Consider the following 15,591-nt stretch of genomic DNA (forward strand, 5'->3'; position numbering starts at 1 on the left):
ATAACTTTCCTTCCAAGGAGTAAGCGTCTTTTAATTTCATGGCTGCAATCACCATCTGCAGTGATTTTGGAGCCCCCAGAATAAAGTCAGCCACTGTTTCCACTGTTTCCCCATCTATTTGCCATGAAGTGATGGGACTGGATGCCATGATCTTCGTTTTCTGAGTGTTAAGCTTTAAGCCAACTTTTTTACTCTCCTCTTTCACTTTCATCAAGAGGCTTTTTAGTTCCTCTTCACTTTCTGCCATAAGGGTGGTGTCATCTGCATATCTCAGGTTATTGATATTTCTCCCGGCAGTCTTGATTCCAGCTTGTGCTTCATCCAGCCCAGTGCTTCTCATGATGTACTCTACATATAAGTTAAATAGGCAGGGTGACAATATACAGCCTTGATGTACTCCTTGTCCTATTTGGAACCAGTCTGTTGTTCCATGTCCAGTTCTTTTTTTTTTTTTATTTAAATTTATTTAAATTGGAGGCTAATTACTTTACAATAATGTATTGGCCATGTCCAGTTCTAACTGTTGCTTCCTGACCTACATACAGGTTTCTCAAGATGCAGGTCAGGTGGTCTGGTATTTCCCATCTCTTTCAGAATTTTCCACAGTTTATTGTGATCCACACAGTCAAAGGCTTTGGCATAGTCAAGAAAGCAGAAATAGACCTTTTTCTGGAACTCTCTTGCTTTTTCGTTGTCCAGCAGATGTTGGCAATCTGATCTCTGGTTCCTCTGCCTTTTCTAAAACCAGCTTGAACACCTGGAAGTTCACGGTTCATATATTGCTGAAGCCTGGCTTGCAGAATTTTGAGCATTACTTTACTAGCATGTGAGATGAGTGCAATTGTGTGGTAGTTTGAGCATTCTTTGGCATTGCCTTTCTTTGGGATTGGAATGAAAACTGACCTTTTCCAGTCCCGTGGCCACTGCTGAGTTTCCCAAATATGCTGGAATATTGAGTGCAGCACCTTCACAGTATCATCTTCTAGGATTTGAAATAGCTCAACTGGAATTCCATCACCTCCACTAGCTTTGTTCGTAGTGATGCTTTCTAAGGCCCACCGGACTTCACGTTCCAGGATGTCTGGCTCCAGGTGAGTGTTCACACCATCATGATTATCTGGGTCATGAATATACTTTTTGTACAGTTCTTCTGTGTATTCTTGCCACCTCTTCTTAATATCTTCTGCTTCTGTTAGGTCCATACCATTTCTGTCCTTTATCGAGCCCATCTTTGCATGAAATGTTCCCTTGGTATCTCTAATTTTCTTGAGGAGATCTCTAGTCTTTCCCATTCTATTGTTTTCCTCTATTTCTTTGCATTGATTGCTGAGGAAGGCTTTCTTATCTCTCCTTACTATTCTTTGGAACTCTGCATTCAAATGGGTATATCTTTCCTTTTCTCCTTTGCTTTTCGCTTCTCTTTTGACAGCTATTTGTAAGGCCTCCTCAGACAGCCATTTTGCTTTTTTGCATTTCTTTTTCTTGGGGATGGTCTTGATCCGTCTCCTGGACAATATCACGAACCTCCGTCCATAGTTCATCAGGCACTCTATCAGATCTAGTCCCTTAAATCTATTTCTCACTCCCACTATATAATCATAAGGGATTTGATTTAGGTCATACCTGAATGGTCTAGTGGTTTTCCCCACTTTCTTCAATTTAAGTCTGAATTTGGCAATAAGGAGTTCATGTTCTGAGCCACAGTCAACTCCTGGTCTTGTTTTTGCTGACTGTATAGAACTTCTCCATCTTTGGCTGCAAAGAATATAATCAATCTGATTTCAGTGTTGGCCATCTGGTAATGTCCATGTGTAGAGTCTTCTGTTGTGTTGTTGGAAGAAGTTGTTTGTTATGACCAGTGCGTTCTCTTGGCAAAACTCTATTAGCCTTTGCCCTGCTTCATTCTGTACTCCAAGGCCAAATTTGCCTGTTACTCCAGGTGTTTCTTTACTTCCTACTTTTGCATTCCAGTCCCCTATAATGAAAAGGACATCCTTTTTGGGTGTTAGTTCTAAAAGGTCTTATAGGTCTTCATAGAACCGTTCAGCTTCTTCAGCATTACTGCTCAGGGCATAGACTTGTATTACCATGATACTGAATGGTTTGCCTTGGAAACGAACAGAGATCATTCTGTCATTTTTGAGATTGCATCCAAGTACTGCATTTCGGACTCCTTTGTTGACTACGCTGGCTACTCCATTTCTTCTAAGGGATTTTTGCCCACAGTAGTAGACATAATGGTCATGTGAGTTAAATTCACCCATTCCAGGGGTTAATCAGTAGGCTGAAGGAAAGATATGAAACACAACCCAAGTCTCTAAACTTTTAATGACAAGGAGAAAAGGAGATTGTCACCTGAGAGCAAAGATCTTCCACATGGTCCACAAGGGTAGATATTAGCATGAGAGGTCTTTTGTGGTGGGTCCAATCATTAAAATTTCAAATCAAAATTTTAGATGGAAATTTGAATAACATTTTATCAAGGTTTTATTTTTCAACACTGCTAATTTTTGTATGCATGTGTTCTCAGCTGCTCAGTCATGTTTTGACTCTTTTCCATCCCATGGACTATAGCCCAGCAGACTCCTCTGTCCATAGGATTTCCCAGGCAAGAATACTGGAGTGGGTTGGCATTTCCTTCTCCAGGGCATCTTCCTCACCCAGGGATCAATCCCATATCTCCTCCATTGGCAGGCAGATTCTCTACCACTGAGCTTTGGAAACTCAATTAATTGAGGAATGAATACATGAATGAACATGAACCACACAATCCCTGTTAACCTTCAATCAGCCAGGCCCTCCAATCACCTCTAATCAGGTAGGCTGGTTCCTTTGACCAGAATCTCCCTCTGCTGTCTTTTTCCCACTGACTTCTACAATCACCTGTTCAGTAGTCCTCCAGGTAATGCTCTGCACAAGTCCCAGACAGGCTGATTTCCACCTCTGTGCTCCTTCTATGCCATGCTAGGCTATTCTTAGTTACTCAGTTGTGTCTGACTCTTTGCAACCCCACCACAGACTGCAGCCCACCAGGCTCTTCTGTCCATGGAATTCTCCAGGCAAGAATACTGGCATGGGCTGCCATTCCCTTCTCTAGGGTACTTGAACCCAGGTCTCCCATACTGCAGGTGGGATTCTTTACCAGCAGAGTCACCACAAAAACCCAAGAATACTGGAGTGGGTAGCTTATGTCTTCTCTAGGGGGACTTCCCAACCCAGGAATCGAACCAAGCCCTCCTGCATTACAGGAAGATTCTTTACCAGTTGAGCTACCAGGGAAGCCCACTCCTTCTATAAACCTTACCTAATTATGCTGTAACCATTTCCTCCACATTTTCCCTCTGATACTCCCTGTGCCTTTGGCACCTTTTCTACTCCCTTCTCTATCATCACAAAGGTAGCAGCTATAGTCTGTTTCAAAAACCACATAAACCACAGCACTCACCTCAGTGCTTGGTAGTGCAGTTGCTCTTTAATACCTGTTGTATTTTCCCTAGTACAGGAAAGCAGACAGGCAAAGCAATTTTCTGATACTCTAAAAGCAAAGAAAAGGAGAAGTGGGGGGGCAGTGGTGTGCAGAGGATGAGATGGTTAAAGAGCATCGCTAACTCAATGGACAAGAATTTGAGCAAACTCCTGAAGACAGTGGAGGACAGAGAAACCTGGCTGCCTACAGTCTACAGGGTCAGACATGACAGCGACTCAGTAACAACGTAGAAGCAGAAGACTGTTGCTCTGGGTAAACTGAAATGGATCCTAGATCAGCAAAAAAAAAAAAAAACCGTTAATGGGAATAGTGGTGAAACCAGATTAAATCGTGGGCTTTAAGCAATAGAATGATACCATTGTTGATTTCTTAGTTTTGGCAAAGATGCCATCGTTATGTAACATTAGTGGAAGATGGGCACACTCTGCACTCTTTGCAACTTCTCTGAAAATCTAAGATTATTTCAAAATTAAAAGTCTACTAAAAAAAAAAAAAAAGACTGCTCCCTGCTGCTCCCTGTCGCTCCCAGCGGGAAAACTCAACAGCCCATTTTATCTTTGGGGATGTTTTCTCCCTGAAAGACAGCAGAGGAAACTCCAGCGCCCCCTAGTGACAGATGTAGGTGTGTGCACGGCTGTCGGTTAGCCCCGCGGGCCGCCAGGCTCCACTAACCCTCTGCATCTCCCTGCCCCCGCACCCCCCACCCCGGTTCAGCCATCTAGAGTTTGTGCCGTCACTATCTCATCTTAGATCCTAACCCGTCCTCGCTCTGGGTCCCCACCTTTGGGCTAAGAGTCACTTGCTGCTGCTGCCAAGTCGCTTCAGTCGTGTCCGACTCTGTGTGACCCCATAGACGGCAGCCCAACAGGCTCCCCCGTCCCTGGGATTCTCCAGGCAAGAATAGTGGAGTGGGTTGCCATTTTCTTCTCCAATGCATGAAAGTGAAAAGTGAAAGTGAAGTCGCTAGTCGTGTCCGACTCTTAGCGACCCCATGGACTGCAGCCTACCAGGCACCTCCATCCATGGGATTTTCCAGGCAACAGTACTGGAGTGGGGTGCCATTGCCTTCTCAGAAGTCACTTAGGAGCCTCTTAAATTGATGGCTTCCCAGGACCTGCCCTAGAAGGCTGATTCAGCGGGTTGGACATGAGACCCCCAATACTGAGTATTTTCCCCTCGTACCCCGAGTCATTCTCACTTGGAGGCTGTTTGGTAAACGAACCATCTTCGTTTCAGTCCTCCTGTAGGATTAGGGCAGTAAAGTATCTCTCAGTGACTTTACCTCTAAGTGAACTTGGGAACAGACTACAGGTTAAGAAACGGAATGTTCCTGAGGTCCACGACGGTGGCAGATGATTCCTACTGTGAGTACATATCCTGCAGCTTTACCTTCCTCGTCAGCAGGATGACTGGAGTGAGCGCGGCTCCAAACCAGAAACGTTCCAGCCACGGGAGCCAGACGAGGCACTTAACCCGGAGCCTGGACGACTCTGGAAAGGAGTCGGCCCGGCCCAGCCCTCCCCTGCGGGGATCACCCTCCTCCGCGGATAAGGGCAGCATAGTCTCCCTCAGGGTGGGGAGGATTTTCCTTCTACGAGATGCCTCGGGCAGGCGGTCCTGAGGCCAGAGAGCTGAGCACAACGGGCCCGATTTCCTGTCCTCTTCACGGGGCGCACCTCGGCACCAGTGAGAGTAGGGGGCGAGGTTGAGGACCCCGTAGCTGCGGGCTGCGAGCTGCCTTCCGAGCCGGATGCGGCCGGGCTCTCCTTGTTCCTGGGGTGCGAGGGACTCCGCGGGACTCCGCGGGGAAACATAACCGTGTACGTTTCTGAAGAGGGAGAATGTCTTCGGCCGACCCCCGCCTGAAGAACTCGTTCTAGGTCGGAGATAGGCTGAGTGCCCTCGGGACTAAACAGTGTTTGTTTCCGTAGGGAGGGAAGTGACTCGTCATAACACAACACCGGGCCAAGAGATCAAGTCTCTTGCCCAGAGTCGTCCTCTCGGGGTACACAGATAGTTGTGTGACCACTGGGGGAAGACCACAGCCTCCCCACTCACCCTGAGGAGAGCCCCCTGCGCATGCGCAGAACCGCTCGGCGGCTCGGGCGGGGCGCTTGAGGGTGGGGCGAAGGCCAGCCACTTGGGCCGCGAAGCCCTCTCCGCGATTTCCCTACAAGGACTTGGGTCGCCGAGCCCCGCCCCCGGCCGGGCCCTGGAATGTGCGGAGGGGCAAACCCACAAGATAGACTCAACCATTTGCAAACAGGAAGGGGGGATGGAACAGTTTACACTGTAAGAAGAGGTGTGAAAAAGACGGAAACTCAGTCATCAGACCTGGAGAATCATTACCTTTCTACTATGTTCTAAGCTTCCCTCTCGACATGTCCTTTCCGTGCACTCGGTCAAAATTGCGCCCTCTGAGCACACCGGCAACCCCCCCCCCCCGCCCCGTGGCCCTGCCAGGCTCACACTGTTAGCCGAGAATGGTGACTCCCTTCCTTCCGGTCCGCTAAGCAAAGGCCGGAAGTGTCGGTTTGTAGCGTCTCTGGGAGTGGAAGGGAGTTGGTAGGGGGAGCTGAGGCAGCGAGAAGGTTCCTGAAACTCTCGGATTCTCGCGGCTGAGTTAGGGTGAGTAATGCTCGCGGTCGGCCGCGGGAGGCCCATCCGAGGTGCATCCCCACGGGGCGGCTGGGGTTGGCGGGGTGGTCAGCAGCGCTCCCGGGGGCGCACCTGGGCAGGTGTGCGTGCGAGTTCCTGGGTTTCGAGCCCACGGGCCGCTCCGGCGCCGAAGGCCGCGGCCGGAAGCGGCCCGGACGCCAGCTTCACTCTTTTGCCCAAACTTGGAGCTCGGGAAGTGTGGTTTAGCCTGCTGGCGCCGCGAGCTTGGGCGGCAGCCGGCCTGCGAAACCCGAGCCCCGCGGAGCTGACGCTGGGACTAAGTTTAATTTCTAACGTAAACTTGCCCGATTCCAGAGAGTTTGCGCAAAAACTCTAGCTTGGTGCGGTCCCCGGACGCCCGCCCGCTGCAGCTGTTATTGCAGCTGTGTGGCTACGTTTAGTGGGAATAACCACCTCAGATTAGCAACTTCAGTTTAGTATACACTTTTGTAATTGGAATGTTTTGATTTTTAAGTGATAGTTGGACAAACAGGAGTTTGGGGTTTAGTTTGAGGCTTCAGGAAAACTCCCAAAAAACTGTTACTCTGGGGCGGAGCCTCCGAGTTAAGTCCGTTTCTCAAAGTGTTTACTTTCAAAGTAGCTGAATTGATTTATCAAAGAGTGTATCATTTCTTTACAGAACTTTGAAACAGAAATAAGCGTTCAGTTGAGATTTTAACTTAAGTTCAGAAAGTTGTACATCTAAAGGTGGAGAAAATGAGTGATTCTTAAAATTACTACTATTTGTTTCATTGTTCTGGAAGGCCTTTGATGAAAACCTAGCCAGAAAAACTTTAAAAAGTGAGGCTTTTCTGGCTAGTGAACCTGGACAACGAATTGCCTTTGTCAAGTGCTGAGGACATTTTGGGTGTGGCAGTCTTAGAGGACTAATCCTACCTTCAACCGGAAGTTTGCTTAGGAATTGAAAACTTGGTTAAGTTGGAACGGAAACACCCCTGAAAATGTACTTTTAAAAAACTGTGGTTAGCGCCAAAAAAGTACATAAACTTAGCTTGTAAAAAAAAAAAAGTACATTGATTAAATGAGACAGTAGATTTGGTCTGGATTTGCAAAGTAGATGTTATGTACCATCTCATTAGCAAGTGTTTCATAAGATGGGAGTTTTTCATTAAAGAACATATATTTCCAGAATACTATCAATTGTAGTGTCCTGTATAAAGTCTTCATATTAGTTTACATTTATTACCACTATAAATGCTGGACTCTAGAATTCTAACTAGAGTATTCTGGGCTTCCCAGGTGGCTCTAGTGGTAAAGAACCCACCCACCAATGCAGAAGACGTAATAGACGCGAGTTCGATCCCTGGGTCGGGAAGATCCCCTGGAGGAGGGCGGGGCAGCCCATTCCAGTGTACGGAATTCTCTAGGCAAGAATACTGAAGTAATTTGCCATTTCCGTGTGTGTGTGTGTGTGTGTGTGTGTGTGTGTGTGTGTGTGCGCGCGCGCGCACTCTCGAGGCTCTTCAGAATGGAAATCTAGAGGCAAGAATACTGAAGTGTTTTGCCATTTCCGTGTGCGTGTGCGTGGCGCGCGTATGCGTGCGTACTCTCCAGGCTCCTCAGAATGGAATTCTCGAGGCAAGAATACTGAAGTGATTTGCCATTTCTTCCTCCAGGGGATCTTCCCGACCCAGGGACTGATCCCGCATCTCCTCTGTCTACTGCATTGCAGGCAAATTTTTTACTGCTGAACCACTGGGGAAGCCAATATTGATATGGGTTAATCCCATTTTATAAATGAAACCAGAGTATTTAGAAATTGTGAAAAATCTTCTTATTGCCCTTGCTGTGTGGGGAAAGCCTCTTAGTGGATCTTTATTTTTCATTTCGCCCATCACTTAATCCAGTCTTTCTTCCTGACATGGTTTGTATCCATCCTTTTGTCATAACCCTGAATGATTCTCTTCCTATTTGATCAAGCTAGAAGGATAAATCCAGAAATTCATTACCACCAGTACTCCCCTTCCCTGATTAAGACAAGGTTATGTTCCTTCGAGTCTGTAAACTGATTCTCCTTAACAACCCTTGAACTGTTTTCATTCACTTTTTCTCATGATTCTGAAATCCTTGTGAATTTCATAGACGTTGACTCGGTAAGTCCCAGGGTTTTCAAGTTCCGTACAACACAGAGCCCTTCACACCAAAGATCTTTCATTAAATGCTTCAAAAGTAAATTCTAGACTGAGCTGATGATGAATGAGTGAAGACATAGCTTGGAAACCGTGGGTGCCTGCATAGCAATCTTCCCCCTTGTACATAAATAATACTTACATTGATGTGTAAAATATTTTCAGTTTTCTTTTTCCCTAGCCTAGTTGTGCATTTGCTGAAGGCTTGTTATATGAAGAGAGTTACAGGCTGACTTGTTTGGGGAAAATAAAAGTGGACAGCATACCTGAATCATAGCAAGGAGGACAGTGACAGTATCTAAAGTGATTGGCTCCTTGGGATCATAATGCTGTTTCTCATTTGGCTCCCTCTCCACCCCAGTCAAGTGGATCAGGTGATAATCTGCCAGCAATACCAGAGATCCAGATTTCATCCCTGGGTTGGGAAGATTCCCTGGAGAAGGGAAAGGCTACCCACTCCAATGTGCTTGCCTGGAGAATTCCATGGACAGAGGAGCCTGGAGGGCTACAGTCCATGGGATCTCAAAGAGTGGGACACAACTGAGCGACTCACACACACTACCACCAGAGTTGATGGTAGTGACTGAAGTACCCATACTTTCAGTTTGGTAAGGGGAAAAAAAAATAGCCTTTCCTTATTTTGAAATAACTTGACAGCAAAGCTGAATTCTCTATCTCTGAAAGGATGCAGATTTCTGGTGGGAGAATAACACAGATCAGAATCCAACTCCTTGAAAAAGTAAAGGTCCATGTAGTAACTTGCCCAGTGTTATACTACCAAATTTTGATAGCATTAACTACCCTAATTTGTCAGAATTAAGACTGACATTTAAATTTGTTAATTCTAAGGATGTCTTGTAGCTTTTAGGGTTTTTCAAGTTCTTTCCCCTACCTTTCCCCCCACCTACCCACAAAAAACTTTCAGAAACAAAGAACTTTTCTGAAGTCATAGTATTTGATAATCATGTACCACCTTTGAGTTATTTTTCATTTTTGTTACACATTGTTTTAACTTGAGAGTCATACTTTTGGAATGAAAACTATATAACTCAAATAAGTTGAACCAATCATCTCATTTCTTCACAGTTGCCTCCCCAACTATATTTAAGTTCTTCAAAGAGAGCACACGTACCTTAACATTTCTTAATTCTTAAATAATAATCAGCATTCGTGACGTTTGATGCACATGAACGTAATTCTGCTGATCATATTAATGGTTGATGATTAAGGATCAAATGAGCTAAAGAAAAACTCTGAGGGTATTGTCAGTGCTGACCCCAAAAATACCTTTATAACTTTAAAAAATCTTACAATGTATTCACATATTTAAAGAATACATGGAAAAAAAAAAGAATACATGATTAAAATGACTGATTTTAATTAAATGCATGATTAAAAGACTAGGAAATGTATCAAAATTCTAGAATGAGAGTGTGTGTTACTTTATAATCTAACCTAAGTATTTTTAAAAGATACTTAGAGAAACGATACTAAATTGAGTATTATGAGGTCTTGTAGGTTTAAAAAATCAGTTATCAACCATTTGACCTGTCTTTTTCATCTGTTTCTTTGTTCTTAAAACAACTGATATTTGTGCATGGTTAGGGTAATACAGTGTTGTCAAACAAAATAGAGTATTTTTAAACATATGCTTTGTTTTGCAAAGACAGGGGCATACCTAAAATACTAAAGAGATGTGGACTGGTAAATATGTGCCACTCAACCACTAACCCAAATCCTGGAGTCCATTTAGGAGAGGAAGAAATAATATATGCTATAATTACTTGTTTTTAAACTACTATTTAGATTAGAGGGGGGAATTACAGCTCTCTGTAGTTTAGATAATAACATCTAGAGGTGTTATAAAATGAAAATATCACGAAAGAGTAATTAAAGGAAATTTGGAAACCAGGGAGGAGCATATATCCTAACTTCTATGTCAAGTAGGGTATAGCTTACCAGCAGCACATTCCAGTGCATGGCAGGAGTGCTATATTTGATGAATTGGAATTTGTGACTCTCCTTTGTGGAATTTCCTTCTAAAAATCTGAGAATAGAGTTAAGCTTTTAAAAAAAAAAAAAAAATCAGGCACAGTCAGAGCTTTTCTAATTATTTCCGTAATTGAATGTAGTCTGGCTGGTGTGGTGTAATCAAGGAAAGAATGTAAGAAATAAGTTTTAAAACTCATATGAAGCATTGTGTCCTAAGTTCACTTCGCAGTACTGACATCTAGGTAGTTCATTCTTTGCGATCCACAGGCTTATTTTTAGAGCAAGGGCATAGTGTTTTGCTACATCATAGCTAAATGTTGTTTTCAGATCGTAAGCTTTAAAACTGTTGTCCTGGTCAGAGTGTGAAATCAGTAGTGCCTATTTTAGACCTGCTTGAGAGAATATAACTGATTACAGTGTCTTAGTCTTGTGGGTTAGAGGTTTTGCTGACTGCCCTCGCTACCTCAGCTCTGAAGGATGGTATGGTAAAATTTTATTGTCTGATGACTGTGGGATTTTTAACTTCAAACAAATTGCTTATAGTCTTAAAAGATTTAGTGTTGAAAGGGAATTATTAGACGTTATTTTTGTTTTCAACTTAAGTTTTACGGGGAGAAATTTAGATTATTAGAGAGCAAAGGTAGTTTCCATATCTCTTAAAATGCTTTCCAAAACTTCTTAAAAACTAAATTGCTTTAAAAATTTTGTATTGTGCTCTGGTTTTTGTTTAGAGGACTTAATCACTTCAGATGATTTGGCTTAGAAGATGAGTTAATGTTCGTCAGTACTGAATAACACTGAGGTATAGAACTGGCAGTTTTTCTCCAGAGTCCTGACGTCTTTTGTTTCTTGTTTTCTATATTGTTATTAAGCTAATGGATTGAATTGTTATCAGTCCTTAATCAGCTTTCCAGTAGTACTGGGGACAGGAAATCTTATTGATAATGCCCTGAGCTTTGAATTAATGTTGGTGGTAAGTTGGAACTTGAAATTAGTGACAGACTGTTTACTACTAAGGATGAGTGAATTCAAAAGATGAATCTGGTTTTCCTCTTTTTAGATTGATCCTCTGAGTAATGGTATCAATTAGTTGACAGATTTTTGCCAAGTGATACTGTCCTGTGAAATAGTTTTTAAACCCATCTCTCAGTGGCTCAAATACCTCTGGAAGGTTGGTTCAATTTAGTTTTTGCTATTTCTTGTATTTCTCCTCTTTGTTAGGATTCAACTGCCACCATGTCGAGCAAAAGAGCAAAGACCAAGACCACCAAGAAGCGCCCCCAGCGCGCGACCTCCAACGTGTTCGCCATGTTTGACCAGTCCCAGATTCAGGAGTTCAAGGAGGCCTTCAACATGATCGACCAGAACAGGGATGGGTTCATTGACAAGGAAGATTTGCATGACATGCTTGCTTCCCTGGGTGATTATCAGTTTTAATATTAATAAATCAGACAATTTCTAAAACAACCTTTTCTATTTATTTCTGAAGTCTTAAAAGTTTTGTGAAGCCAATCTAATGATGTTACAGTTCACTAAGATTCAAAATCTGGAGCATTGTTTCCCAAAGTAAGGTCCTTGGACCACCTGCAGATTTCTGGCCAAGTCTCAGAATCAGGCTGGAGACCAGCTGCGTTTGTGTGTTTGTGCATGAATGCGTGTGCTGCACTCTGATCGTGATTATGAAAGCAGTGTTATTCCTCCTGACTTCCCAGTGGAATAGCACAGGGTCTCCAGACTCTTAATATAGATCCTTTTCACCGAGAAGACTTTTTTCCAAATAGCTTTACTGTCTTGAACACAAATAGCAAAACTGTATAAATGATCGTCTGTCATGTCAAAATGTTTACCATGATGCATTTTGTGATGTGATTAAAATTATGACCCTCTGTTTTTGTTTAGGAAAAAATCCAACTGATGAGTATCTGGATGCCATGATGAACGAGGCTCCAGGTCCCATAAATTTTACCATGTTTCTCACAATGTTTGGTGAAAAGTTAAATGGCACAGATCCAGAAGATGTCATCAGAAATGCTTTTGCTTGCTTTGATGAAGAAGCAACTGGTAAGTCTGAGGTAACCTTTAATTACCAACTGATTATTGTTTGGTTATAGCAGCTAAAATATATAATAACTTGAAACATGACAACATGTAACACCCTCAGGTTTATACCAGACCTGTTTTGGGGGACAGGTTTCACCTGTGGCATGTTAGGCACTCACTTCACTGCCTCTGCCCTTAAATATTTAATTTACAATTTAATAGGTGAATTTGGAACTTTTTTAGGAAACTTCTGTTACTCCTTTACTAGAATAATTCCACAGGGTTTAGGCACTCAGTAAGTGTGTCAAATGAATATCTTTTACAGGAGCAATTTTGGAAAAAATTGTAGATTACTGTAGGTGGTGGTGGTAGTACGGTCCTATGTTGGTTTATCAGGTACCTCTCTGCTCTGAGATTGTTTAGATCTGGTATCTGGAATCAGGTGCTCTGGTTTCATAATCCTCTTCTGAAATCAGCTGTCTGATTTCAGGCAACTTCTCTAAGGCTCTTATTAGTAAGATGGACCATAATATTTCCTGCCTCATGTGGTTGTTGTGAAGATTAAATGAGGGAATGAGATAGTAGCTTACTGCCTGCATAGAGTGGACTCTCAAAGAAACCCGAAAGGCTAGCTACATAAATGCCTGCTCTTTTGGCAGAAATGTATATAAGAGAAAAAAAATAAGGGGGTAACTCACATGGCAAGATTTTTAAGAAGGAAGGCACACCCTTTGGTTACACAGTGTTTGGACTGGTTTAAACAGCCTACTTGTAGTGTGTGGGGATGGAAGCACAGTCTCTCCACTCTGACTTTGAAGGCGTCCCACGATAGGGCCTCGTCTGGCCTATTCAAGTAGACCACCCTCTTGACTCTTGCATCATCTTTACAACCTCGTTCCAGTCTCCATGCATTGTTGCCTGGACTTACCTCCGCCATTTCTGCCTCTGCCTTCCTCCTCAGATCACCTCCTTCCCCTTGAAATCAAAAACCCTGAACAGTTATTTCTGGAACCGGTAGAAGAAGGGCAGGCAGAAGAGACTTTTTTTCTTGCCAAAAACTTTTGTGTATTAAATTTTTTTTTTAAACAGTGAACATGTGTTATTTTTTTAGTGGAAGGGAATAAAACCATTAAAGTGTCTTAACTGTTCTTCAGAGTCATCTCAGTGGTCACATTCTTAAGAGAGCCTTAGCTGCATTTTTATACTGTTTTCTCCTGGCCTCTGGGAAAACTTGAGAAGCTCTCGCTTCTTTCCACCGTAGTTTATGTATGTCTCTGCTGGCACATACCCTGCCTGAGCTTATGCTTTAGCTGTGTGCTTGTTTCCAGTCATCAGTCTCTCCCGGCTCTCTGGATAAGGGCTGTGCATCTTCAACAGCATCATGTTCCCCTCTTTGTAACCCTCCCAGCTCCTATCACAGTCCCTGCACATAGTTGATTAGTTTACATGATGGTTGAATGACTTGCCTAAAGAGGAGGATTTATTTCTACAATCTAAAAGTCTAAGATTGGGAGAACTTTTTTTTTTTTTTTTAAATCTAGGGTTGAGTTAGTCAAAAAACCCATAAATTTAGAGTTTCTTTTGTGAACTGACCTTACACGTTAAACTTATTTTATAGGAAATATATCAGTGTTTTAGCTTAATTTCACACACACAAAGAAGTAGTTGTAAAATAGAAACTTTATGAATTTCAAAAATCTCTGTGCTTGAATTGTCATTCAATACCTTTGGGTTACTGCAGGAGTGGGTCTCGATCATGATTGCTCATGGAAATTACTGTTTAAACTAGTCCAATGGAAATTACTTAAGGAGCTATTTTAAAAATCAGTGTCAGGGCTGGCCTCTGGGGTTGTTTTGAGCTCCCTGGGTGATTCTGATGTGCAGTCAGGTTTCATGAGACCCCTACTTGCACAGGTCCAAAGTAGAGAATGTTTCTCTCTGCTCACTGTTAACGCTCCAGTGCCTGTCCCAGTGTCTGTGACATAGTTAATCCTCAACTATCTACTCAGTGGTTTTGCACTGAGCCTAACCATATTTGTTACTGAATCTAAAATTGTTTTAAAAATTTGTTTAATCTCATTTTGTGTATTTTAAAAAGGTAAAGTGAAGTGCCTGAAGTGTAACATACCTTGTTAAAACTGGACCTCACAACTTCAGTATTCTTCCCACTGAAGCATTTTACTGATATTTATGATGATTTTAGGGCTTCCCAGGTGGTTGAATGGTAAAGAATGCACCTGCCAAGCAGGAGTCATGGGTTTGATCTCTCAGTCTGGAGGATTCCCTGGAGAAGGAAATGGCAATCCACTCCAGTATTCCTGCCTGGGAAATCCCATGGACAGAGGGAGGGCTACAGTCCATGGGGTCGCAAAGGGTTGGACATGACTTAGTGCCTAAATAAGAACAAGATGATTTTAGTGTATTTGCTTGTAGAAGAAGTGTGATCATAGATGGTATGTTGAGGAAGCATCATACTTCATGCTTTCTGGTTAGGCACAGGATTAGTTGTTGTTACCAAGAGATCAGGAGGTTGTTGTTGGGTGCGGTCAGTAGAGCAGAGAAGGTTAATGTCACTAAGCAACAGAGCATTTTCTAGGCAGCTGTGCTGAGGCTGGCTTAGTCATGTCAAGACTATATTTCATACATTTGCATGCTTATAGTCCTTAACGTAAACCCTGTGCTTGGTCAAGTGGTAGATGCTCCTTGTAATTATTCCTCAGAGGAGTGTCTCTTCTGATCTCCATTTCTTTATTCTTCAGGCACCATTCAGGAGGATTACCTGAGAGAACTGCTGACCACAATGGGAGACCGGTTTACAGATGAGGAAGTGGACGAGCTGTACAGAGAAGCACCTATTGACAAAAAGGGGAATTTCAATTACATCGAGTTCACACGCATCCTTAAGCACGGAGCGAAAGACAAAGACGACTAAAAAGAACTTCAAACTCCAGCCAAACGTTCCTTGTTGCCACTCTGGGTATTTCTGAGACTTTCTCTTAGAGCCTGTTGCATGCCCTTAGCTTTACAGCTTCTGCCTTTCTTTTGTATTTATTCTCAGCCATTTGGGGCACATGCATCTCTATAATCAGACTGGATATGGGACTTCTTGTCATTTTAAGAGTAGAAAATAGGGTAATTTAACTTACCAGCTGCCGTCTACCCTCCCCGCCCCCAGTAACTGCAGTCTACAGAGTCAATATATTTTTTCAGAGAAGGTTATTCACTCAATTTTTTCTGAACCATAATTAAACTTTATGATAAAAA

The 15,591-nt window shown here is 43.0% G+C and overlaps 1 protein-coding gene across 2 annotated transcripts; it reads left to right on the forward strand.

Moving 5' to 3' along the window:
* Positions 1–6,028: 6,028 nt before the first annotated feature.
* On the forward strand, positions 6,029–15,591 carry LOC147346094 (myosin regulatory light polypeptide 9). 2 transcript variants are annotated; one of them, XM_086373106.1, is made up of 4 exons: positions 6,029–6,115; positions 11,509–11,707; positions 12,187–12,348; positions 15,087–15,591. In XM_086373106.1, the coding sequence occupies exons 2-4, from the start codon at positions 11,524–11,526 to the stop codon at positions 15,257–15,259; spliced, it is 519 nt and encodes a 172-aa protein (XP_086229232.1). In that variant the 5' UTR covers positions 6,029–6,115; positions 11,509–11,523; the 3' UTR covers positions 15,260–15,591. The 2 variants fall into 2 exon arrangements, with proteins under 2 accessions (XP_086229232.1, XP_086229231.1); XM_086373105.1 differs by lacking the exon at positions 6,029–6,115 and adding an exon at positions 10,719–10,767.

The sequence above is a fragment of the Bos grunniens genome, chromosome 24 (assembly GCF_055505025.1).
Source record: "Bos grunniens cultivar Pamir isolate PY7600 chromosome 24, Bosgru_T2T1.0, whole genome shotgun sequence".
Lineage (NCBI taxonomy): Eukaryota > Metazoa > Chordata > Mammalia > Artiodactyla > Bovidae > Bos > Bos grunniens.

Coding starts and splice junctions, on each gene's coding strand:
- LOC147346094 (XM_086373105.1), top strand. Junction 11,708..12,186: donor TGACATGCTTGCTTCCCTGG/GTGATTATCAGT, acceptor GTTTTTGTTTAG/GAAAAAATCCAACTGATGAG. Junction 12,349..15,086: donor CTTTGATGAAGAAGCAACTG/GTAAGTCTGAGG, acceptor TTTATTCTTCAG/GCACCATTCAGGAGGATTAC.